This window comes from Podarcis cretensis, assembly GCF_951804945.1.
Source record: "Podarcis cretensis genome assembly, chromosome: 7".
NCBI classification, from domain to species: domain Eukaryota; kingdom Metazoa; phylum Chordata; class Lepidosauria; order Squamata; family Lacertidae; genus Podarcis; species Podarcis cretensis.
The window spans coordinates 21,252,509-21,279,690 of NC_137176.1; the positions used below are offsets into that span (position 1 = coordinate 21,252,509).

General features: G+C 41.6%; 1 protein-coding gene across 2 annotated transcripts in view; it reads right to left on the reverse strand.

Annotated features, from left to right (window-relative positions):
• CDH9 (cadherin 9) overlaps positions 1-27,182 on the reverse strand; it is a 143,424-nt gene that overhangs the window by 84,606 nt on the left and 31,636 nt on the right. For both annotated transcript variants that reach the window (XM_079984954.1, XM_079984955.1), the window contains exon 2: positions 3,731-4,058. In XM_079984954.1, coding sequence (XP_079841080.1) covers positions 3,731-3,961 — 231 coding nt within the window. In that variant the 5' untranslated portion in view covers positions 3,962-4,058. The remainder of the gene's footprint in view (positions 1-3,730; positions 4,059-27,182) is intronic.

The window sequence follows — 27,182 nt, forward strand, 5'->3', positions numbered from 1 at the left end:
ATAATATGGTAATGTAATAAGAATTTTAAGGTCTTATATATATAAAGTAGACGTTCATAACTGTACCAAGCAAGCACATACATAAATGTATAGACCACATGTCTGAGACCCACAGAAAAAGTCCTGAGACCATTTGTCTCTTCCAAATTGACCTCAAATATTTCTCTGCGAGGTCGAAGGAAATGGGGAGCCTCCCCATTGTCTCTTTGCTCACAAATCCTGTCTCAGGGGTACAGTTAAGATATGAATAGGGTGTGAGCCTGTGACCTGTGACCTGGATTCAGGAATCAAGTAGTTATCATAACAAAAGAGTGGCCAGGATGCCCAGGTAATCCAATCAGGTAACCTGGCAGACAGGATAAAAACAATGCACTCAGATTTCTGTTGTAGTCCGCCCCTTCTCTGATGTACATATGATGTATGGAAGGGTGGTCTTGGGCTCCAAGGTGGGCAATTCAAAAGTCTATATAAGGGCTTGCACACCTTTGTCCTGGGTCCCTCCTGCCTCCTGCGTGTGGCATGAGCACCCTGTTGCAACAGTTAATAAAGATCAGACTTATAACCGCTTTGCTTTTATATGGTCTCTGTTCATTTCCTGATCAGTTTGAGCCTTAAAGGGACGCTCGCTCCAAAGGTCCAGTCTTCCTTAAGAAGCTGAAACCCTTGAAGGGACCCCTCAATATTCGTGTTTCAGTAACTCCCCCCCCCCCAGTGTTGTCCTTCCTTAGTGGAAAATACCTTTGCTGCTGTCCCTGCCCATGTTCCTCCATACATTTACCAAGAGTGGCAAAAAAACAACAACCATTTGCTTTAGAACCAAACCTGACTCTTGGTCTGTGCAAAAGGCTACATTGTATGATGAGCACAGTTTCTGTATGACGATACTGTCATTTGCCCCAGTTTGTTCATATGCAACTGGTTTGTAATATTTTCTCACAGAGAAGAATACAGACTCTGCCCCACCAACCTCACTCTGCCCTTACCTGTGTGGGACATAGGTTTTAATTAGGGAAAATAAATTAGCTTAATATTATCTTTCCTGTTTCACACTTGCAAAGCTTAATATATATTAGTTTATTTAGCAATTATATTTAATTCCCATTAACAGAGCTTATGCGGAAACTTGAGGCTGGGTTGTTTAACCCTTCTATTTGAGCCCTTTCCCCTCCTATAAAAACCATTTTAAAGTTTAAATAAGAATAACTTTAACTCACAGCGCCCTTGCACTTGTTTGATTAAATATATATGTACAAGGCAGGCAGATATTACTTAGCTTACTAATGTATTACATAAATTTATCATTAAGACTAAAACTCTTACAGACTCTATGAGGCAGGCAGCAGCAGAACTGAACAGACCTACGCTCAGCTGCTCTGACAACACAAAAAGACTCTTTAAAAAAAATATTTATAAATTTATAAGCGTACAATATACAGAACTGAAAAATAAAAGAAGAAAGTGAAAGAAAAGGAAGAAACAAAATAAAAAAGATACATTGATTACATCAATCCATAATCCTATTCCATCAACTTCGCCTCCAGCCTTCCATGCTTCCCTAAAGTTTCCCATTCCGGCTGCATATTCTATTTTTTTCTAACTATTTTAAAATTTAAATTCTTCTCGCTATAAACTATAACTGCTGAGCTTACTCCAAACAGACTAAAGTACAAAAAGACTGCTATTAACTGTGCCAACTTACACAACTGCTTCAGGAGCAATGTATATTACCTCAAAATATTATTTCTTAGAATGATGCAGCCCCTGTGTGTATTACCCTTTTACTTAGCATTTTGGAAGCTCATATCTCACAACCTGCCCTGCTTTCTTTCTTAGGCTTGCCATATTTTGAAGAGCAAAAAACTTCTGCTTTTGACTATGGATAACTATGACGAATCTATCTATGAAAAAGAGGACGTGTCCTGGAAAAAGAGGACATATGGCAACCCTTCTCCTCCTTGGCCTCAATATTGCCCTTGTAGAACTCAGCGAGGATGGGGACAAAAGTAGAAGTAGTTGGCTCTCCCTGTCATTGGTTCTGTCTCTCCCTACCATTCCCAGTGGGCAGCAGATGCCACTGGTAGAGGCTACTACTTGGAGTGAAGGCAAGATCATATTTTCCTGCCCCACCCACCACATATATGTATCACATCCCTGAGGCTACTGGATGTCCACAGATGTAAATTTCACTTCATATAGGACCAAACACATACCCTCCAACATTTCTCCGATGAAAATAGGGACATTCTATTCTTTAAAAATAACAATGATTTTATTTATACCCCACCCATTTGACTGGGTTGGCCCAGCCACTCTAGGTGGCTTCCAACATATATAAAAACATAATAAAACATTAAACATTAAACCTTCCCTATACAGGGCTGCCTTCAGATGTCTTCTAAAGGTTGGATAAGTACTTATCTCCTTGGCTCATTTCCTCATGAAAATAGGGACATACCATCCAACATTTCCCCAATGAAAATAGATATGCCCTAAGGAAAAGCAGGGCATTCCAGGATCAAACCAAAAACTGGGATAGCTTCTGTAAATCTGGGACTGTCCCTGGGAAACGGGGGCACTTGGAAGGTCTGCAAACACAGCAATTGTTTCTCAGGCAGGTTTAATGCTGGATGTTGATTGTTTGGTTTGGGGCTGCATGGGGTTTTATGCAGTTAGGCTCTTTGCAAACATTGCACCAACATGTGGGCTTTGCTGAGTTACAAGGGAGGACAGAGATTTCTTATGCGAACTGTAGGAAGATCCATTGCAAACCCCGCCCCCCCATGCTACATGTAGCACCAACTCAGGAAGATCATGTGAGCCATCCTCCTGACGGAGAAGGATTTATATCTTGGCATTATTTTATATCTTGTTACATTGTTTATCATCTTGTTCATAATTGTGTTCAAATTATACTGTTGTTAATTACTATTTGTCACTTATCTCATGGATACTCAATTATCATTCCATACACAATTAAATTTTCTACCTATCCTTTTCCTTTTCTCAAAACATGATTAAGCTTTTCCTGTTTTTTGTAAAACGATTTCTCTCTCTCTCTCTTTTTGCATGGAGAAGGATTTATTCTATACTGTGCTTCAATTAAGCATCCGCTTGCTCAGAATCTAATTGGTGTGATTGTTCTTTATAATGATGGAAAAGTTATGTGACTGTTATAGTCCTCTCCTACAAATATGTCGCTGTGGGTTAAACCACAGAGCCTAGGTCGGCAGTTCGAATCCCTGTGACGGGGTGAGCTCCCATTGCTCGGTCCCTGCTCCTGCCAACCTAGCAGTTTGAAAGCATGTCAAAGTGCAAGTAGATAAATAGGTACCGCTCTGGTGGCAAGGTAAACGGTGTTTCTGTGCGCTGCTCTGGTTTGCCAGAAGCGGCTTAGTCATGCTGGCCACATGACCTGGAAGCTGTACGCCGGCTCCCTCAGCTAATAAAGCAAGATGAGTGCTGCAACCCTAGAGTCAGTCACGACTGGACCTTTACCTTTCGCAGAGGAGCATTTCCCCCTCCTCTGTGGGGAATGCCTCTAAGTTATCTGTCTTCTTCCAAAAATCAGGCACATTCCATAAACAGAGGTGTAAATTCCTTTTCTCCCTCCGCTAGAATGCTACATTCAATGTGCCTTGCTTCAATGCTGCTGCTGAGAAACAAAAAATCTATTACATTTATTCTAGAATTCTGTCATCTCATCAAATCGTTTTTTGATCACAGTGCTTACCTTGCCTACATACTGAGTATCTGGACCGGTGTATTCTTCCAGTAAAAAAAACTGATTCCACATCCATCCTCGCTTGGTTCGATGAAGTGCTTTTCCGTGGTCTTTAGACAAGCCCATTATCCGTTCAGTTTGCAAATACATGTTAGTCCTTTTCGGCGATGGTGAAGTGTGGACTTCGTGAATCATACAAGTCCAGATTAGAAATGACAAGCAGTAGCTAGTTCTCATCATTTGCTCCTTCTGCAAAGAGTCCGCTAGGCTCAATACGTCTCTTGCTTTAGCCAGAAAAACCCCGAGCAAATAATGTTGTATTCCTTTTTCAAACGATCTGTGAAATAGATAAAAAGTTTGAGTGAATTTAAGATCAACTTTTAAAAGAAATAGTCCAAATGTACAACCTAAGTTGTTTTCAGACTTGTCTCTCTTCGGGGAACCATTCCTAAATTGATTTATGGGCCAAAGTGCATCTGCCCCAGAAATGTAATGAGCTGCTGAGGATTCTGATTCATCTTCAATGCTGCAACTTCTTATACAAAATGTAGGCCTCACCATTGAACAAAGTGAATGAAAATGCAACATTTTCCTGTGGCTCAGTTTGCAGGGCAAGTTTGTTCTTTCTGGACCAGTTAATGATTCTCTCACACAGAAGCTCCTAATAAGTTTCCACCAAATCCCTGTGTTTCACAGATCAGTGCTTGGAAAACACTGTCTTACAAATATAGTCTAATCAAAATAAAGATGTCTGTGCATGACAACTCTTTGTAATACAGTTGCCGAGGGCATGGGTAGCTAACCTACAGATTATGCTGGACGGCAGCTTCTATCACCCTTGACCATTGGCCATGCTGGCAGGTTTTGATGGATGTTGTAGACCAATAGCATTTAGAGGCCCACAGGTTAGCCGTACCTAGCATGGATGGCATCCATGTCAGGGGATTTTTAAAAAATATGTGTGCCCCACCCCCACCCCATTTTCCATTGGGACTGTAGTATGAGGAAGATTTAACCCTTCTCATCAGGATCACAGGTGGGGAGGGAACGATAATGTCTTTCCACCACTATTAACTAGGGTCCTCATGGAAATTCAAAGTGTTGGTGCTGACCTTTAAAGCCCTAAACATCCTAGGCCCAGTATATCTAAAGGAGCATCTCCACACACACACACACCCCATCATTCAGCCCGGACACTGAGGTCCACTTCTAAGGGTCTTCTGGTGGTTCCCTCACTGTGAGAAGTGAAGTTACAGGGAACCAGGCAGAGGGCCTTCTCAGCTGTAGCAGCCTCCCTGTAGAATGTCTCCTATCAGACGCCAAGGAGATAAATAACTACACAATTTTTAGAGGACATCAGAAGGTAGCCCTGTGTTGGAAAGTTTTTAACATTTGATGTTTTATTATGTTTTTATATTCTGCTGGAAGCTGATTTTTGATTTAATTAACTGATGTGAATACGTTGTAGGTGTGTGCATTGTGATTTCCTGGCTTGTTTGAAGGAAAAGATACCTACATGCTGTGCCTTTTTCTAAAAAAATGTTTAGGAGTACTCTCGTTTTCCTACTCATATTGAAATACTGCTCCTCAGTGAGGTCAAACTTAGATTCACAAAATGTTTAGGGGTAGGCGTACCCCTGCATCCCCACAGGAAAAAAGCATTGCCTACATGAGTCTTCAAAACTGTAGCACAGAGAGAAGCTGTGTTTGATTACTGTAGCGTGAGCACATGGTTAATTATTTTGAGAAGTATATTCTTTTGAGAATTAACATGCACAGAGATATTCTATAATAATGCTACCTCAATGGACTGTTTCCTAACTTAAGCACAGTCTTCTCTCACAAGTTTGGACAGCAATGGTGGGTCTCCAGTTGTTTTTGGACTACAGTTCCCATCATCCCTGACCATTGGTTCTGCTAGCTAGGGATGATGGGAATTGTGGTCCAAAAACAGCTGGAGACCCAAGTTTAGGAAACCCTAGCAATCATAGATATTAGATGCTTTATACTAAATAACCAGTAGCTGTTGTGTTTCCTGCTTCAGAGAATTGCGATTTCAACCAGGTAGCCCTTCTGTTGTTAATCCTCTTGTTATTAAAAGAAGATTGTGTAGTCTAACGGTTCATGTTCTCGATGAATCCACAATCTCATGGGGACTATTTAAAAATAAATATGCATATTGATTCTTGCACATAAGAAGCTACACTGTAAATGATGTTATACTACTAGCATTCCTGTTTAGAAATCAAAGTACAATGTGCTATGGAGAGGTAAAAAACAACAACACTTATAATAAGGTTCTCTGCATGTTGAATTTTATGGTTTGCTGAAAATGTCAAAATCTGTGCATCCTGTTATGTTTTGTGTAAAAGAATGCAGGTTGGGACAATAGCAAACAAGAATGTGGATGTATACACAGAGTTAAAGAAAAAGACCACAAAGACTTTAATTAGAGATCACTGAAGAGTATTAATTTAGTCATGTTTGCATACTTTACAGTATTATACAATCCACACAGCGTAACATATGCTGATTGTGTTTGCTTATCCGGCTTGAACTGTTAGGCAGTTATTTTTCCTAAACGTGGGTGTTATCTTCTGTAGGAGTGACAGCTAGAAAAGTCTTCCGTGCAGGGCTAAATCAAAATGACTTAGATTGAGGGGGGGGGGATCCCTCCTTTGATGGTTGCTAGATATCCGTCTCCAACATTTTGACCATGTGTGGCTCAAACTCCTCCCTAAAGAATCTGTACAACAGGCAAAGATTGTATTGGATAGCAGTGCATCTGATTGCAGGTGTAAATTCATGTGCTTTTGTCTGACATGAGCAATGCCAGCAGATGAAAACACATTGTGCGGGATGAGGGTTTGGTAAAGATGGAGGAAGAGACTTAAAGGTTGAACAAGGAATAATTATCGGGGATGGATTGATGCAGAGTAAGCCAGACCTTTGACCTGCCATGCTGGAAGGGGTTTGCCTGGGGTGACAGCTCTGCTGGCGTCTATCATTTAGGGAGCTCAGTTGTCAGCAGAGGAACACCTCAATGCACCTCTGCAAATGGTGCCAACAGAAACTGCCAAAATGGGTTGTTTGGAAGGCATGGTTGGGTCAAGCCAGCACATGATTGCAATGAGCCCAATCCAAGTCTTTTCGGTTGTGCCACCCTGGTGTAAATAGCTTAGGAACTGGCTGTTGGAAAACGCCCTGGGGGTGCCTGCAAGCATCCTCCAGTATGCGCAGCTCTGGAAAAGGCCTCTCCCTTCTTTTCCAGTGTGCTTCTAGCGACATACATCATAATGATATATGCACATTAAGCTTCTGGCAGAACACAGCAAGAAGAGTGAGACATCATAGAGCTAATCTACTATTTATTTACACACTACGTACAGACCAAAGGCTAATGGCGTCCCTTCTCTCCAGCTCTGAGAGAACAACAGGCACAAGTACATTACAGTTGTACCTCGGGTTACAGATGCTTCAGGTTACAGACACTTTAGGTTACAGACTCCGCTAACCCAGAAATGGTACCTTGGGTTAAGAACTTTGCTTCAGGATGAGAACAGAAATTGTGCTCCAGCGGCATGGCAGCAGCAGGAGGCCCCATTAGCTAAAGTGGAGCTTCAGGTTAAGAACAATTTCAGGTTAAGAACGGACCTCCGGAACAAATTAAGTACTTAACCCGAGGTACCACTGTACAAAGTACATACAGCGGAAGAGATATGTCTGTCTTCTGTTTCCCACACTCTTCTCAGAAAGGCGTGCAATTTACACCAATCACAAATACAGCATTGAAGGTGTGAAATTGCTAACTCTGGCACAGTGTACAGGCATTCTAATCTCAATTCCCACACAGTGACGGAGGAAGAGGAATGCGGGGGGAGCGCACGGACCCCGGCAGTGTGATCCCGGTGGGGTGCCATTGCAGCTGCCCCCCTGCCGGCGCTGGGCACCATGCCCCCGCAGGCGGAGATCCACACCCCCAGGACATGTGCCACACCCCTGCGGGAGGCACACTATGCCTCCAGGATGCATGCCAGCCCCTCCCCCGCATGCTCTCTGCCCCCCAGTGTCAGAGTATGAAGCTCCGCCACTGTTCCCACATTCCACCCTATGTGTGCAAGCATCAAGGCTGTAAAAACAGTGTTGCCTACAGCACTCCATGCTATTGAATCAAATAAATCTCTCTCACCCCCCTCCATTAGGCATGGTTAGGATTGCACTGCTAGTCTCAACCCATCTCCTGACCTTTTTCTTTATTTACTTGTTGGGAGCACAGTTCACTCAGGGAACTTTCATTTCAGAATCAAATGATACCAAGTCCTTTGTTTTGTTCGTTTCCATAGATGACTGTGACCATTCTATGTCACTGCTGGAATAACAGTGATAATGGTCAAGGAGCCAGCTGGTGCTTGCTGGTGTCTTGAGAGTGTATGAAGCTGCCAGTAAGGTGAAGGCTGTTCATGCTGCAGCTTTATTTTAATTTATTTTTAAAAAGGAAGTGCAATGTACGTCAACCGGTGCCTCTACATGACGGCAGTATTTGAGAGATGCTAGTTTCCTTTTCGTGGCCAAAAGAACATATATGACACACAAAGATCTATGGCTATAAAATAGCAGTTTCAAACAGCACCTTATTTTACTATATAAAAAGCTATAAACAAAGAACTCAAATTAGAAGGAGAATTTCTCCCACTGTTGTTCCTGATCAAAGTACTACCCAGCCTTGAAAAAACTGTTTTACTTAAAAGAAGACAACAGAATGAGTGAGCTCAAGAAGAGTAAAGAATACCTCTATCATATCGCTTCCAGCTCTTAGGAAAACAAGAAACAGCCACCCATATTCAGCCCCATAAAGTTTTTCAATCCCATTCAGATTCTTCCTCCTGCCTAGCATCCGTATTTCCTTTAGGTCTACCAAAGGGCTGTAAGGAACCCTGCAGACCCTTCAATGGATGCAATTTAAGAATGCCTGGATGAGGCTAAAGTCAGAGAGACTAAGGGCTCACCTATGCTTCTCTCTGTCCTGCAATCACAGGTCTGTGACTTCTAGGCTCAACTTCAATAGGTTCCTCGTTCGTCCAGTAGGTTCTAATAGGTTTTGTGCCACTGCTTTCCCTAGGAAAACCCTCTGCTTACCCCTGAATAGGAACAAATGTCAATCTGCAATACCTGATTGGTATTTTCTCCAACTCACAATAGATATCATGCCACTGATTACAAGTTGCTTGTCGGCAACAGTAGGGTAGGCTGCCACCTGCATGCCCTGCCAGTGGATTTCTCGGAGGCGCCACCTGAATGGTCACTGTAGGATGCAGGATGCTGGACGCTGAACTGGATGGAGTCTTGGTCCCATCCAATAGGGCTCTTAATTTGATCATGTGGAGAAATTCTGCAGTGGGAAGTGGGTTTCATTGACCGTTTAAACCTTGTTTCCGAGCACAATTCAAAGTGTTGGTGTTGACCTTTAAAGCCCTAAATGGCCTCAGCCCAGTATACCTGAAGGAGCATCTCCACCCCCACTGTTCAGCCCGGACGCTGAGGTCCAGCTCTGAGGGCCTTCTTGGTGGTTGCCTCACTGTGAGAAGTGAGGTTGCAGGGAACCAGACAGATGGCCTTCTCGGTAGTGGCGCCCACCCTGTGGAACGCCCTCCCATCAGATGTCAAAGAGATAAACAACTACCAGACTTTTAGAAGACATCTAAAGGCAGCCCTGTTCAGGGAAGTTTGTAATGTGTGACATTTTAATGTATTTTTAATCTTTGTTGGAAGCCACCCAGAGTGGCTGGGGAAACTCAGCCAGATGGGCGGGGTACAGATAATAAATTGTTGTTGTTGTTGTTGTTGTTGTTATTTTGTTTTAGAAGCCATTGTATCTGGACTTAATGCAATAGTATAATCCTAGTCTTCAGACTCCATCCTCACCCCACCACATGTAGGTCACCTGCATTATACAAGCAACTTATCCTTAATGCAACTTAACTTGGGCCTAGTGAATCTTAAAAAGAAATAGACTTTTATAGTGGATGTCTTGTGTTTTTCTTCTTAATCTCTGGATCAAATTCCATCCTGCAGGATATAGTCAAGCCATCATGCTTGCTTTCTTATCTCTCTTTTCCATCCGTAAGTTTTAGCATTACAACGGCAATTTTTTTTTTTTTACCTCTTCGCTGTTTATCAATAGTGCATTCAGTTCATATCAAGCATGAACAGGCATTTTAATGCACACAACTGGAAAAAAGAAAAAAGGAAAATGTTCTGAATGCATCCACTCAAGCAAGCCATTGTAAACTTTGGTTTCATAAACACTGTAGTTGGACAGGTTTCCAGACACAAGTTTCCCTCTTTTCCAGGGACAGTCCTGGATTTACAAAAGCTGTTCTGGTTTCTGATTTGATCCTGGAATGTCCTGTTTTTTCTTAGGATGTTGCTGTTTTCATCGGAGGAATGTTGGAGGGTATGGAGTTATGTGACCCCTGAGCCAAGGAGATGAGTAAGCATACAACCTTTAGAAGACATCTGAAGGCAGCCCTGTATAGAGAAGGGTTTTTTATGTCAATGCTTTATTGTGTTTTTATATATGTTGGAAGCTGGGACAACCCAGTCAGTTGGGTGGGGGGGAAGAAGAAGAAGAAGAAGAAGAAGAAGAAGAAGAAGAAGAAGAAGAAGAAGAAGAAGAAGAAGAATGGAATAGGACATCCCTATTTTAATCAGAGAAATGATGTTTGAGTGTAATGGTTACATGCACTGTTAATGTCACCTGAGAATGAGGATGAAGAATGCAGTGGGGAACTGAAGGAGGGCCAACTCGTGCTTAATCAATCTGGGAAGACAGGGGCTCTTTCGGTGGGTGTTTCTCATGTCCAGAAAATACGCAAGTCACCTGCTCTGGATGAGGTTGTGTACCCTTTAAAGAAATAATTGTGTAGTTCATGTTTCTCACAAGAAACCCATGTTTTCTCTTTGGCTAGGAGTGCCTTTTACAAGCTTTGCCTGGTCCAAAAACTTCAATCATTCCTAAACAGGGACAGTCTGACCATAATAGACCTTGAGGCTGGATTACTACAATGCACTCTATATGGGGCTGTATTTTGGCCTAGCTCAGAAGCTCCAGCTGGTTCAGAACAGTGGCATAGCATGGGGGGCATGGGGCAGTTGCCCCGGGCGCAAAATTGTTAGGGGGCACAAAATTTCAACACTCAGTGCTGCCTCAATACAGCTGCATGCTTCTGACACTGGGCTCTATTGAAAACAGATTCTCCATGCAAACCAGAAAGTGACCTCTCCAGAGAACAGAATGACTCTTATTTTCTTATTTCTGTGGCTGCAATCTCCTGGGTGACATGGATGTCATTAGACAGTTGGATGCTCATGTGTACTCTGTCCATTTCCCTCCCTCCAACCCGCCCCCTCTGCACGGCCCCAGGCATTGGCAGTCCATGCTATTCCACTGGTGCAGAATGTAGCAGCTACACTGCTGATGGGGGAACAAGGCCAACAGCATATTGCACTGGCTGCCCATATACTACTGAGCCAGTTTCAATGTCCTTGTTTTAATTTACAAAAGCCTGAACAATTTAGGTTCATGGTACCTTTGGGGCTACCTGAAGCCTTAAATCCCAGTTTAGTCATTGAGATTATTTGAAGAAGTGTTACTGGCAAGAATCATTTGAAAGGATTTTAAATTTTAACTCACAATCATGGAATGATGAAACTTCCAGGTCATGGAATTTTTTAGGAAACTAAGATGGCAACTGCCAGGGGTCATAGCAGGAGTAAAGCTTTGCTTTAATTTTGGGAGATCAGCCATCACTCTAACGTGTCAGTCATTCTGGAGTGATGATTTAAATTGGGTAATTATGTTAACAATGAATAAGTTCATCATTTATTTTCTGAGTAGGGAAGAGTGGATTTCAGCCTAGTAAGATTGCTTAGGGTCAGGCATATGTAAATATTTGTTGTGCTACATCTTTCAAAGGTATTTTAGTGCAAAAGGTTCTCTTCAGATTCTGGAGGTGCACCAAGATGTAGCAAGCCCTGCTGAGATCAGTGGTGGGGATTTGTTAGCAATTATGCCAGTTTAAATGTTACTATAGCAATCACCAGGGTAATGTGTTTAATTTGTTATGCAGAGTCATACACAAGCATGATACAGAGTTCACTCTAACCTCTAGCAACTTTAAAACAGAGCATGCACAATCCCTTGTCGCCCTCACAGTCAGCTGACAATGAAAACGAACCACATTCTACTTCCTGTTGTTTAACTCTACAGCATGCTTTAGAGCTCAGCATCTTGTCACTGTGGGAAGCCACTGAGCTGTTTCCCTATATTTTGCTGAACTGTTCTCTTGCTTTTCTAATGAGGCTGGCAAAAAATAAAACTCAGCCCACACTTTATTAGAAAACAGCAAAATCCCCCACAAAAATACCATTTATTAATTTGGATGTTTCGATTATTTCATTTTGTGGGCTCACTGCACGTTGTAAAATGCTGTTATACCATAAGCATTCCGCTGAAGGAAAGAGGACTGAGGGATGTTGACATTCAAGATCACCCAGTAGGTTGTGTTTAGGTACATGTGCTTTGCAAAGTTATATCTGACATTGAAACATCTGGTTTTTTTTTAAAAAAAGACTCTTTCTCCATCTATCTGGGCATGAATTATACCCAGACAATACCTCTTTAGTGAGAACTAGTAGCGGCAAACTTGGGGCTCTCAAATTTCAGTGGTGCCCTGTATGGTGCTGAAATTCAGTCATGTCCCGACTTCCGGTCGGCGCCAGCGCTTAATGGCGGTCCGAGCCTCAAGCTCCGAGGCAGGACTGCTTCGCTAGTTCGGGTCTTACCCGCTACGGCAAGCGGGGGACCCCTAAAATCACAGGCGCGGAGCCTGTGAACAAAGGAGATTCGGTGGGCACCTTTTGCGCCCCCCGGCACTGTGAAGGAGCCTTTTTAAAGGCTTCTGAGCGGCATCGGGGTAAGCGCGGTGCTGAGAGTCGTCACCCAGCTAGCGGAGTGAAGCCGCGTCGCCATTAACGGAGAGCGCCGATTCCTTCCTGTAACTGGAAATTGACTACAACACCCGTGAGTAAGATCGGAAATTGACGGGACATTAAAATAAGAAATTTGGCTGAAAATGGGAAAGGCATAAATTAAGGAAGTCTGCCTCCCCGGAGCTGCAGGAGAAACAAAGCAACGAAAAATCAAGCTGCATTTGAAGGGAACTTTCCTTTTTTTTAAGCTGTCAAACTGACATCGGACTAAATTTCCCCCCCGACAGGCAGGAGAAGGGGGGAAGGGATTGAGACATTCTTAACCTGCTGTAAAATTACTGGGAAAATAAGACCCTCCACTGTCAAACCCCCCCCCCCCCCCAGGACGGGCTGCCCAAACAAGACACCGGGATGAACTGTCAAACTGTCAAACTTTCTAAAGTGGGGGCTTGTTTGTAACAAAGTTACTGGAACTTAGATTTCACCCTGTTGCATTTTGGTTGCATAGAAGACAGAGACTTTGTGGTTTGGACATTGGAGTTTAATGGCTACTGTTATACTTTCCTGCTTCTTTCTCTTTTCCCTGCCATTTGGATACAATTGAATGCTCCCTCTAGAGGGTCTTAAGTGAAACTGTTGCATCAGGAGAAGCAACAGTGGGATTTTCCACTTGGAAACTAACTCTGTGAAAACGACCTTGAGGATATGAGTGGCCCTACAGAAGAGATAGTAACAAGGCAGAAAGCAAAACAATTCCAGAAGAAAAGGGGCTCTATATCAGGAACTGCACCAGCTGCACAGGAAAAAACAGCAGCTTCTATGGATCCTATGACACAGGCACTCCTTAAAATAAATCAATCTCTGGAAGCACTGACAAAGCTATCGACAGAGAACTCCAAAAAATTAACAGAATTGACAACAAGACTAGATGCTAAATACAGCTAGTGTAAAATCTAACACAGATTCTATAAATAGATTAATCCAGGAGAGTGCTGAAACACGAAAGATTGCAGAAAGTGCAAAAACTACGGCTGAAGAGACAAGGGAAAAGTTTGGGCCTATTATTAAGAAAGTTAATGAGCATGATGCAGCCCTCTCCTTATTGGAACTCCAGAGGAAAGAGAAGAATCTAAAACTTAGATTGGTTCCTGAAGGGGAAGGGGAAAATCTTGTGGAATTCCTTACAGAGAATTTTGCAGCCTTTTGGCATGAGGAATGGGCGGAAGATGAAGAATTTGAGATAACTACAGCCTTTCGGCTGGGCAGGAGGCAGGACAAGAAACCAAGGGATTGTCTAATTACACTGAGATCAAAAGAAGAAAGAGATAGAATATTGAACTTGCATTATCAAAAGGCACTGGTGATCCAAAACTGTCAGATACAGATTTTTAGGGACATCCCCAAATATATTTTAGAGGTGAGGACCTACTATAAGAACCTAGCAGACCTGCTGAAGAAAAATACCATACCATTCAGATGGGAGTTCCCACTTTAACTTTAAAGGAAGAAAGATCAAAATAAAAACAATTCAGGACAAAGAACAATTTCTGGAGAAATACCTGGAGGATTTGCAGAAAGGAACTGCGGAGGAGAAAGAACCACCTGATATAGCAAATCTATCATTTGGACTTTTACCACCACCATCGGAGGAAGAACAGAAGCTTGGAGCAGTTGGAGGAACAGCTACCTAAACACAAAATGTCTCTGCAACTTCTTAGTTGGAACTGTAATGGCTTGAACCTTCCTCGAAAAAGACGACAAGTTTTTCACATCTTGAAGAGAGAACAATTAGATATAATATGTTTGCAAGAAACCCATATTGCCAGGATAAACAGGAAATTATTGACAAATAAGAGACTTGGTCAAGAATTTATTTCATCAGACAAAGTGAAGAAAAGAGGTGTGGTGATCTATGCAAAGGAAAAATTGGCCCCAAAATTGATATTTAAAGATGAACAAGGAAGATACCTGGCAATTGAAATACAAATTCAAGGAGAAAAAATCCTGATTGTTGGAGTATATGCCCCAAATGAGGGGAAGGCCGAATTCTTTAAGAAGTTGCATGAGACACTAGTTGATTTCATAGACTATAAAATCGTAATGATGGGGGATATGAATGGAGTTGTCTCAACAAACATGGATAAGGCACAGAGACAAGTGATCTCAAAAGAAGGGAGACTACCAAAGATCTTTTTTGAAATGACTGAAACTCTGGACTTGATTGATATTTGGAGAACAAGGAATCCTCTAGAGAGAGAGGGAACTTTCTTCTCTGAGGCAAAAATGACATGGACAAGAATAGACCAAATTTGGATTTCTAGTAGTCTGGCGTCAAGAACAAAAAAAGTAGAAATATGCCCAAAAACTTGCTCCGACCATAATGCGGTGAAGATGGAGATGAAACTAACAACAACTGGATCCTTTAGATGGAGAATGAATGACACCCTATTTAAGGATGAAGAGATCCATAAGAAGGCCCTTAAAACATTAAAAGATTATTTCGAGATTAACAGGAAAACAGATGTGGAGAAAAGAATAATTTGGGACGCAAGCAAAGCCGTGATGCGAGGTTTCCTAATTCAACAGAACTCTATAAAGAGGAAGCAACAAAATGAGAGGAAGGAAAAAATCCTAGAAAAAATAAAAGAAGGAGAGAAGAAATTGAGGTCCAAACCAAAGTCTCATGAGATTCTGAGAGAAATAAAGTTTTATCAGATGCAGTACATGGAGCTCATGAACCAACAAATAGAATGGAAGATAAAGCAAATGAGACAAAGAACTTTCGAATCAGCGGACAAGTGTGGGAAACTTCTGTCATGGCAATTGAAGAAAAGGCAGAAAATGAACACGGTAACCAGTTTAGAAATGGATGGGAAAATTATCCACAAACCTAATGAGATAAACAATTGCTTTCAAAGCTTTTTTAAGAAATTGTATGCACAAGGGCCAATTAATGAACAAGAAATAGAAGAATTCATCAGAAAATACGGCTTACCAAAAATTCCAGAACAAAGTAAAAGGACTCTAAATGAGGAAATAACAGAACAAGAAATAGAGGGTGCCATTCAAAATATGAAATTGGGAAAATCACCAGGACCAGATGGCCTGACGGCTAAATACTACAAGATGCTGAAAGAATGTTTAATACAACCATTGAAGGAAGTTTGCAATGAAATCCTGAAGGGGAAAAAGGCACCTGAATCATGGAAAGAGGCTTTTATCTCACTTATACCGAAGACAGAAGCTGAGAAGAACCAGGTTAGAAACTACCGCCCTATATCTTTGCTCAATGTGGATTACAAAATTTTTGCAGACATTTTGGCAAAAAGATTGAAAAGAGTGTTGATAGAGGAGATTCATAAGGACCAAACAGGCTTTCTCCCAGGGAGATATATGTCAGACAATGTGAGGAACATTATAGACATTTTAGAATTGCTAGATGTTGACATTAACAGGAAAGCAGTCCTGATTTTTGTAGACGCGGAGAAAGCCTTTGACAATATCTGCTGGACTTTTATGAAAAAAAATCTCCAAGGGATGGGGGTAGGCCAAGGTTTTGAAAACGGTATAGGTGCAATATATTCTCAACAAAAGGCCAAGCTAATTGTAAACAATGTGGTTACAGAAGAAATACCCATAGAAAAAGGTACACGGCAGGGATGCCCAATATCCCCTTTGCTTTTTATATCAGTCCTGGAGGTTTTGTTAAACATGATTAGAAAGGACCAGTTGGTTAAAGGAGTTCAGGTCGGAGTTAGACATTACAAGTTAAGAGCATTTGCAGATGACCTAGTATTGACTTTGCAACAGCCAGACACTAGTACTAAAAGAGTATTAGAATTAATTGAAATATTTGGTCGAGTAGCAGGTTTTAAATTGAACAAACAAAAAACGAAAGTGTTGGAAAAAAACTTAACAATGGAAGAAAGAGAAAGTTTTCAGAATGAAACAGGCCTGGAAATAACAAAAAGGGTAAAATACCTGGGGTTAAACTTAACATCCAAGAATGTGAATTTATTTAAGGATAATTATGAAAAAACTTGGGCAGAGGTTAAGAAAGATCTGGAAATATGGTCAAGGTTGAAACTTTCCTTGTTAGGCCGAATTGCTACTATTAAGATGAATGTATTGCCTAGAATGCTGTTTTTATTTCAGACGTTACAGATTTTGGACAGGATGGATTGTTTCAAGAAGTGGCAGAAAGACATATCAAAATTTGTCTGGCAGGGCAAAAAGCCCAGAATTAAATTTAAGATTTTAACTGATGCAAAGGATAGAGGGGGGTTTGCCCTGCCGGACTTAAGACTTTACTATGAATCGGCAGCTTTCTGCTGGTTGAAACACTGGCTACTTCTTGAGAACACTGACATTTTGGACCTGGAAGGGTACGATAATAGTTTTGGTTGGCATGCATATTTATGGTATGACAAGGTAAAGGTGTACAAAAGTTTTAAAAACCATATTGTGAGGAAAGCATTGTATAACGTTTGGATTAGATATAAAGATCTGCTGGAAAGTAAAACCCCTAGGTGGGTGTCACCAATGGAAGCTAGGGAAGTAAAAAAGCTTAATATGGACTCTAAATGGCCAAAATATCATGAAATTTTAGAATATGATGGTGAAAGGGTGAAACTTCAGAGTTATGAGAAACTAAAGCCTAAGGTTCGAGATTGGTTGCATTATCATCAGATAAATGAGACATTTAAACAGGACAGAAAAATAGGATTTCAGAAAGAGAAGTCAAAATTAGAAACAGAACTGTTGGAACCCAATACTAAGAATTTATCAAAAATGTATAACTTGCTGTTGAAATGGAATACACAGGATGAAACGGTGAAATCAGCTATGATTAAATGGGCACAAGATATCGGTCATGATATTATGTTTGCTGACTGGGAACAGTTATGGACCACCGGTATCAAATTTACTGCATGTAATGCTTTAAAAGAAAATATTATGAAAATGATCTATCGGTGGTACATGACCCCAGTCAAGCTTGCAAAAATTTATCATTTGCCTAACAATAAGTGTTGGAAATGTAATGAGACTGAAGGCACTTTTTACCACCTTTGGTGGACCTGCCCAAAGATTAAAGCTTTCTGGGAAATGATCTATAATGAAATTAAGAAGGTCCTTAGGTGGACTTTTCCTAAGAAACCAGAGGCTTTTCTCTTGGGCATGGTTGGCCAATTGGTGTTAAAGAAGGATAGGATTTTCTTTATGTATGCCACCACAGCAGCAAGAATTCTACTGGCAAAGTATTGGAAGACGCAAGAACTACCTACTCTGGAAGAATGGCAAACAAAGGTGATTGACTTTATGGGACTGGCCGAGATGACGGGCAGAATCCGTGACCAGGGGAAAGAGACAGTGGAAGAGGACTGGAAGAAATTTAAAATATATCTCAAGAACAATTGTAAAATTGACGAATGTTAAGATGTCAGGGGGTAAGAGGTAAAGAAATTGCAGCAGTAATCAAAAAAAACTAAAGGAACTTTTATGAAAGGGAATTAAGATAATGGACCTAAGGGTTGCTAAAGAATCACTAAACAAGAATGCAGGGATGGGGAGGTATGGGGAAGTCAAAAGAAAGAAGGGTATGAAACGATCAGTTGGAAATTATGTTGTTTTGTGGTACTTTTGTTATCTGTTTGAAAAACGAATAAAAATTATTATAAAAAAAATAAAAAATAAAAGTTGCTGTCCTAAAAAAAAAAAAAAAAATGAAATTCAGTCATGTCCCTGCCCCCTCAGCCTCTTCCACTCCATTGTTTTGGTGTCCCCTGCAGGGCAATGCCCAGTGTGTAGTGGTTGCACAGGTGACAATGCCCTAAAACCACCTCTGGAACTAGGCTTCAATGCCAGAATGTTCTTTTTCAAGAGCTCACTAATTTTCTATTAAATTCAATAACTAAACAATTAAATGACACATATCAAGATTGGAACTGACCTGCCTTTACTCCAATATGACTCTTCAGGAGATGGACTTGGAGGAGTGGTTTTCCATCCTAATCTCTAATCCCTTCAGAGCCAAGGCTACTGATAGTGAATGAGTATGCTGATAACCAGTGCAATTTTTCTAGGCAAAGAGGTGCCAGAATTGCCATTAACACCTTCCTTGTTCTCTTATAGAGTGACGCAGGTGGTGGTGTGGTCTAAACCACTGAGCCTAGGACTTGCCGATTGGAAGGTCGGAGGTTCGAATCCCCACGATGGGGTGAGCTCCCGTTACTTGGTCCCAGCTCCTGCCAACCTAGCAGTTCGAAAGCACATCAAAGTGCAAGTAGAAAAATAGATACCACTCCGGCAGGAAGGTAAACGGCATTTCTGTGCGCTGCTCTGGTTTCGCCAGAAGTGGCTTAGTCATTGCCAGCCACATGACCCGGAAAAACTGTCTGCGGACAAACATCAGCTCCCTCGGCCAGTAAAGTGAGATGAGTGCCGCAACCCCAGAGTCATGTGCGACTGGACGTAACTGTCAAGGGTCCTTTACCTTTACCTTTTTGTTCTCTTATAATGACAATGTGGCCCACCTGAGACGTGCCAGAACTGAGTTCTGGTGAGTTCTGGCTGAAAAAAAGCCCTGCTGATAACCCACTTGCTGCCTTCTAAGGTAGAGAAAGGGAATTTATCATTGTGGGTTAGTCACTTAGACAGGAATGACCAGCTGCACAAACATAAGATGGGGGACACCTGGCTTACCAGTAATACAAGTGAGAAAGATCTAGGTATCTTAGCAGAGCACAAGTTTAACATGAATCAACAGTGTGATGCAGCAGCAGCAGCAGCAGCAAAAAAAAAGGGGGGGTGGCTAATGGTATTCTAGGCTGCATCAACAGAAGTTTGGTGTCCCAATCAAGGGAAGTAATAGGAATTCTCTATTCTGTCTTGGTTAGAGTACTATGTCCAAATCTGGGCACCAGAATTTAAGAAGAAGCTTACCAAGATGAGCACACTAAGATGAGGGTGACCAAAATAACCAAGGGTCTGGAAACCAAGTCTTATCCTCATAAGCCTCTTTTGCAGGCTAAACATACCCAACTCCCTTAACCCTTCCTCAGCATTTGAGGAAGTTAGGTTCCCAAAAATCTTAAGAGCTGTCACATGTAAGATGGAGCAAACTTGTTTTCTCCTGTTCCACAGGCAAGGACCTGAAACAATGGGTTCAAGTTACAAGAAGGGAGATTCTAACTAAACATCAGGGGGGGAACTTTGACAGTGGACAAACTCCCTCAGAAGGTGGTAGTTTTTGGTAGTTTTAAGCAGACGTTGGATGGTTGTCTGTCATGGATGCTTTAGTTGAGATTCCTGCATTGTAGTGGGTTGGACTAGTTGTCCCTCTGAGCCCTTTCCAACTCTACTATTCCATGCTTCTATGATTCTGGGTGTAGCCTGCTGGCAAATCAGGAGGGGTTGGGAAGGGGGAGGTAGTCAATATAGCTAGGAATCTATTTTATTCAGTACTGACAAAAACCTTAGGTTCAAGAACTCAATTTCCATCAAGCCATGCTAAAAGAATAATAAAAAAGAATAAAAAGAAAAGAATAAAAACTACTCCATAGGACTGAGGAAAGGGGATAAGCTTATAGAGGACAGTGGTGCCCTAAAGACTCTCAAACAAAACAAAGCAAAACAAAACAAAACAAAACATTTTCTTGAGGCCCTTAAAGATTAATTTAAGGGTTCCACTTGAAACCGTTGATTTTGCTGCAACAGCTATTTAAGATATATACAAAAAAAACCAAAAACAACTAAGCTCTTAAGCAGATTGAATAGAGATGCCTTGCAGATGTGAGCCAATCCTTTTACTGGCAACAGTGAATGGGCTATATTATAATGTACGGTAACTGAGTAGTTTTTTGTTTTGTTTTGTTTGTCTAAAGTTACTTGTTTTGCATTTCTAGACCACCTGTCTCAAAATCTTGAGCAGAAAGCAGAAGCAGTAATGGTATTTGGGGGGCAGGGACTGATGGGATATTTGGCAGTGGTTGGCTCAGTTGCCCAAACTGGATAGTTGCTCTTCCATTGCCTGAACTGTGCATACATTAGAAGTTCTGCCTACCCTTGGTTGAGGTTTTCAGTTCCTCAAAGCTCCCAAAAGAGGCTGAGGGAGGAAAAAAAACAAATTGGCTCATAAACAACAAGAGTATCACCTCTTCTTCCTGCATGTTTTTATTTCCCTTGTAGAAATGCTGCTTTTATCCAATGTGACAAGCCCTCTGACTCATAAACAGCTTGTCTAAAGTACGATATTGATACTCAGCATTATTTAAGGCATTTTGGTGTTTCACAAACGCTGTAACCTTCTGTCTGCCAAATGCTAAACAGAACCGCACAGAGGGGTGTGCAACATTATTTTCCACAACTGTCTGATATTATGAGCATCTCTCCATGAAATGGATGGGGGTCACCTCCAGCAACATTGTGACATATAATTTATCAGGCCTCATGGTGGTGATACTAAATTTCTTTATTCCTCAATTCTTTATGAATGCTCAAATGCTGTCTTGACCAGTTACTGTTGCAGACAGCCAGTAATCTGAGGACAACCATTCTAAAAGTATTATGATGCCAAAATAATAACAGATGGAAGCTGATCAATTTAAAATGGAGAAAAATACAATAACACTGCGGTGGCAGATCATTTAAATTAAAAAGGGAGGTGCTTAACTCTCCCTTTGAACAATTTGACTGGGCCACACTCAATATAATATAAGTACATGTTGGCTTTAATGTGAGTTGAAAAGAGCTTGTGCATAAAAAAACTGGTTGTTGACTACATTTGAGACAACATTTGAGTGTGCGCAAGTTTAGAGCAAAGACATGATTTTGCACATTGCCTTGTCAGTGTGAATAATCTCCAAGCAATGCTGTAGGCATAGCTGTCAAGTGTCCCTTATTTGAAGGGACAGTCCCTTATTCCAGCGCCATGTCCCACTGCTGTCCCTTATTGATGGATGTCCCTTAAATGTCCCTTAAATGATGTCCCTTAAATTTCAAAGGAAGCAGCTCCTCTCCCTCCCTCCCTGCCGGCCAGGGAGGAGGGAGGCTCCAACTGTGTTGCTTGGCTGTGTTGCTCACCCAATAATAAGTCTAAGAACGACTGGGGGTGGAGCTTGCATGCCTTGTGTGTGGCTAGTTAATGCAAGCTGAGGAGGTTTTTGAATGCTGGACGCCATTTTGTTGCACGTGCTGCTGCAAACTTTGCAGTGCAAAGCCAGGCCAGGGAGCCATCTTAAGTTGAGGCTGCATAGGCCTTGTGGTGCATGTGATTCAGATTCTATTCAGTTGAACCTCTGGTTACAAAGTTGGTTGGACAGTGTTCTCGAAGCTGCCCAGCATGAGTTTGACCAGACTGCAGGAGGACAGGAAGACTGGAGTGCCTGGAACAGGTGAGGCTGCAGGTCCCTTATTTTGGCTGCTGGTCCCTTATTTTCAAGGCTGCTGGTCCCTTATTTTCAAATCTGTAAGTTGACAGCTATGGCTGTAGGATATATGCACTGACCAGCACATGTGCAAAATGTCCTGACAGACAATATGAATAGTGACCGTGCAATGCAAGAATAACCTTATTCATCTGTCAGATTGTGTATCTTTCCTAAACATTACATGGGGACTATGCATCCTGACTGGCAAAATGCAAAACCCTCCATTGATGCTGTTAATTTGTGCACATTCCCTGCAATTCCCAGTGAATGTACAGGATGGCTGGTATTTTTGCACATTCTCTATTCATCATCATCATTTTTCTTGTACTAGCCATTGGCCGTGGTACCTTTAGTACACAATCTGAAAATTACTAATATATAGAGAAGACAATAGAAGTAAACAGCACAATACATTAAAGAATAAACAATAAGATGATTATATGAAACATGTAATAGGTAAAGGTAAAGGTACCCCTGCCCGTACGGGCCAGTCTTGCAAGACTCTAGGGTTGTGCGCTCATCTCACTCTAGAGGCCAGGAGCCAGCGCTGTCCACAGACACTTCTGGGTCACGTGGCCAGCGTGACGAAGCTGCTCTGGCGAGCCAGCACCAGCGCAGCACACGGAAACGCCGTTTATCTTCCCACTGTAAAGCGGTACCTATTTATCTACTTGCACTTAAGGGTGCTTTCGAACTGCTAGGTGGGCAGGAGCTGGGACTGAAAGACGGGAGCTCACCCCACCGCGGGGATTTGAACCGCCGACCATGCGATCAGCAAGCCCTAGGAGCTGAGGTTTTACCCACAGCGCCACCCGCGTGTAATACCATGGAGTAAAACCCAATTTAAAGTAAAATTAAACTGAGCACACTCTTAAAACCGCCTACTTTGCACTAGTTCACTTCTGCTTGGAGTTACTTTGTCCCTAAAGCATGCAGTACAAGTGTCCACCTCTGGAGGCGCACTCCATTGTCTATTAAGACAGAAGGATGTGAACAACCAGTCTATGAATAAACATATTTTAAGACAAACAGACAATTTCTTGGTCAGAATAGGTTGGTAACTAGAAAAAAAAAATATTTCTCAAGCATTTTTCCCTTGGGACATCATACAAAGAACATTGCAATACAAAGTGGGATGCATTCTCCAACTGTTTTAAATTACAGGTGCAAATCCGTTGGGAAACCAGTATCTGTCTGTATCTGCTGTTCAACATGGCAGTAGGAATAGTTCAAAGAAATTCCTCCAGAGGGAAAACACTGTGTCTTCTCCTAGATAATAGATCTTTGTTGCTTATTTTGTCTTCTTTGAGCTGGGGTGTGTGGGGAAATAATACCATTGGGGAAATTTAGATTGTTGTAACAACCTCATGTCTTCTGATGCATATAATCTGTCCCCGAGTCTAAGTGGGCTTGGAATGTGTATGTGTGTATGTCCTTCATCACACTAGTGAGATCAAGATGGAGAAACTGAGATGGAACTTTTCATGTCTTGATCCTTAGCTTTGCTAGGGGCTGGTAACAAATTTAACATCCCTTTTCCTTAGCCCATCCATTCTGTCCTTAAAAGCGAGTATTTTCCATTACATTTCTCCCACAGCCATGAAATAAGTGCACCTGAGAAGAACACTGATGTGAGAGCAGTTTGATGGTCTGTTCCTGAAAGCAAGGGTCTAGCATAAATGGGGAATAATGTCTGTCTGTAGAGAAAGTGAAAGACAAACTGAATCTGGGTCCCATTTATAGTCCCTTCCTCCATATATAAGCCCTCCATATACAAGTCGTCGTTCCACATTCACCTAATTACCAACATTTTGCTAGTAATGAAGAATATGTGGAATATCCAGCTTCATAAAACCAGCATTGCTTGGAGGGGTTAATACCTTAGAGTAAGCTGTTCTGCCTGGCTTAGCTAGGTCACTCCCCCTCACCTTGGTAGGAAGAGCCATCAAGCTTTTGTTCTTCCAAGTCAACATGTGAACCCTACCAGTAAGAAGGTCTAAGCTGGATTTTCCCAGCTTAGACCACGTGGCATAAGCAAGCCATCTTTGTGTTTCTATACAAATAATTTAAAAGCATTTACCATTTTGAATCCTAAGCTACATTGTCTGTTTTTTCTTGCTGCTGTATGGAAAAGTACATGAACCTGAGCTTTGAAGAGTTTGCAAGCAAACCATATTTTTATCTTACCAAATGTGTGGTCTCTTTCTCTGCTAAGGGAAGTGGGGAGCTTTGCAAGCAACATCGAATGGGATATTGTAAAAGCCTAACAGCCTATATTTCCATGCTTTACTTTGCTGCATGCTTTGTGATTTTAAATCTCTGCTGGGCTTTCTCACAAAAGATTACTTGCTCAAACCAGGATCTAGGCATCCAGAGAACTCGTATTTTATTTTACCTAGTATTCCCCCCCCCCGCTAAATTAACCAGATGATATGTTCTGAATGATTGGTCCTTGAATGGCACCCTGATGATTTTGTAATGGGGAAAGGGCAGTGCTTAAAATTAAGAAATCAGTGCAAAATGTAGAATCTTACATAAGTGCTATGAACTTTATTGGATAGGACCAAATGGATCCTTCTCCATTCTCCTTTATTCCCATAAAGGCAAAATGAAGGATGCTGGAAGGAAAAGCAAATGGGAAATTATTCAAAATATGCAAAGCCATTACTACCACAGGAGTGTTGAAATTGTGAGTAAACTTTACACAGAGCAAAATATGAAAGACATTGGGCTGTAACCCGGGTTGCCCTTCTGTTCATAGAAGGGTCTATGATCTAGCAGTGGCTTCCATGAATAGAACAGTTCAAGCAGCAGTGTGGGGAACTGTGGGAGAAATGAGCAGTTTGCAGAACTCCTTCCAATGCTACTTCTAGTTACATGGGGACTGCTACAATGAGTCCCAAACACTAAGAGTCGAAGGTGACATATGAGGAGTCCCAAATGAGCTTCCCATGGCAGCCTTGCTTAAAGCAAAATCAGAAAGAAGTCCCAATTTATCTAGGGTAATAATAATAATAGTAATAATAATTTATTATTTATACGCCGCCCATCCAGCTGGGTTTCCCCAGCCACTCGGGGCAGCTCCCAACAGATTAAAAACAGAATAAAACATCAAACATTAAAAACTTCCCTAAACAGCACACCTGCATTATTTCAGTGTTGCTAAGACCTCCTTGGTACTTTGAATGCTGGAACTATCAATCACACTGGTCAACTTAACTGATCTTATTTGGCCCTGTTGGTGTGTTCTAATATCCCTTTCAATAATTAATCCTGCACAGAAGCTACGGAAGCGTGCTGAGTTTACAAGAGCGGGTTTTAAATCAACTTTTCAGAGCACATCCAAACCTTTGTTCTGCAAGTCATCTGCCTCTAAGGATGTGCTCTCATTTATCTCAAGACAATCATGTCAAGTGCTTCTCTTCTCTCTATTGTGGGTGGAATTTTTTTTCTTTTTGGTTTATGAGCAAAGGTTATATATTTTCTGTGTGTGCATTGCTCGTTGTTCATCGGTGAATTATAGCCTTGGCTCCAGTATTCCACCATTCTGTATTATTACAGAGTACTACCGTATATAAAAGCTCAAAGTGAATCTCAGTTGGATATCATTTGGAGTTTGTTTCTTTGACATCCATTAGTCTAGACTCTAGAGTAAAAAAAAAAGAGTCATGCAATCTGAAGAACCTACAGATTTATTGTGGCATGGGCTTTTGATCTTCAGAGGAATCACTGTAGATTCAGATTTTGAATTTCATTTAGAGCTAGTCCTTCTATTGCCTTTGTTGTTTATTGGTAAGCATATCATTATCATGAAATATAAAGAGCTATGAAAACAAAGGCTCTTAAAAGGCATCAGTGCATTGGCATTTAAGCTTGAATGTATACGTAGACCTTTGGGCACTGCTGCAGACTTTCTTTCCACTCACCCACTGAAATGTGAAATGATTTATCTGTTTATAGGATGGGCAGATCAATCACTTTGGAGTTAGAAGGTCCTGCAGTGTGTTGTAGTGGCTAAGAGTGGTGGACTTGTAATCTGGTGAGCCGGGTTCGCTTCGCTGTTCCTCCACATGCAGCTGCTGGGTGACCCTTGGCTAGTCACACTTCTCTGAAGTCTCTCAGCCCCACTCACCTCACAGAGTGTTTGTTGTGGTGGAGGAAGGGAAAGGAGATTGTTAGCCATTTTGAGACTCCTTAAGGGGAGTGAAAGGCGGGGTATCAAATCCAAACTCCAACTCCTCCTCCTCCTCCGCTTCTTCTTCTTCTTCTTCTTCTTCTTCTTCTTCTTCTTCTTCTTCTTCCTCCTAGGTTCAATCCCCAAACCCCTGGATCAGGCCAGGACCTGAGCACAAGAGCATTCTCCCTTCCTATGGCTTCCAGCAGCTGCTACTCAGAAGCATTGTGGCCTCCAGACTGTGGAGGCAGGGGATAGTCATTATGGCTAGTAGTCATATCCTTGTCCTCCTTGAATTTGTCTAATCCTCTTTTAAAGCCATCCTCGCTTAAAAGTAGCAGGTGATGGGAAGGAACCCATCTCTGGGTAGGTTCTGGAGAGTCAGAGTAGACAACAAGATTCAAATAGATTGGGTAGCAGGCAAGTCTAAGAGATGCTAGAGATGTGTTCTGCCCCCTTTGTGAATTCGTGTGCACTGATCTGATCAGCACCTCCTGGACTAATGCACAGATTACAATGCATGTTACCCTTCACATTTCACACTTATCTGCTTTTTGCACTACGGTTCTTCGCTGAAAAGAGCGTACTAAAAGCTTCACACAATTAAATATGTATTGAAAGCAGTACATAAATATGAATTTTCACATGGATTTTTTAAAACACAAGTTAATGCAGGAATGAATGGAACAGACTTCCAAACAAACGAATGCCTGTGAAACCAGCACAAGCTTGAAATAGACAGATCTACCCATCCTTGTGTACTGAATGCAAATATTTATTAATAGCTTTTCAAAAGGAATGCACTGAAATCCTTTGATCCTCTTTCCTCCATTCCTTTTCCAAAAGTAGTTTGGCCATTTTAGCTCCC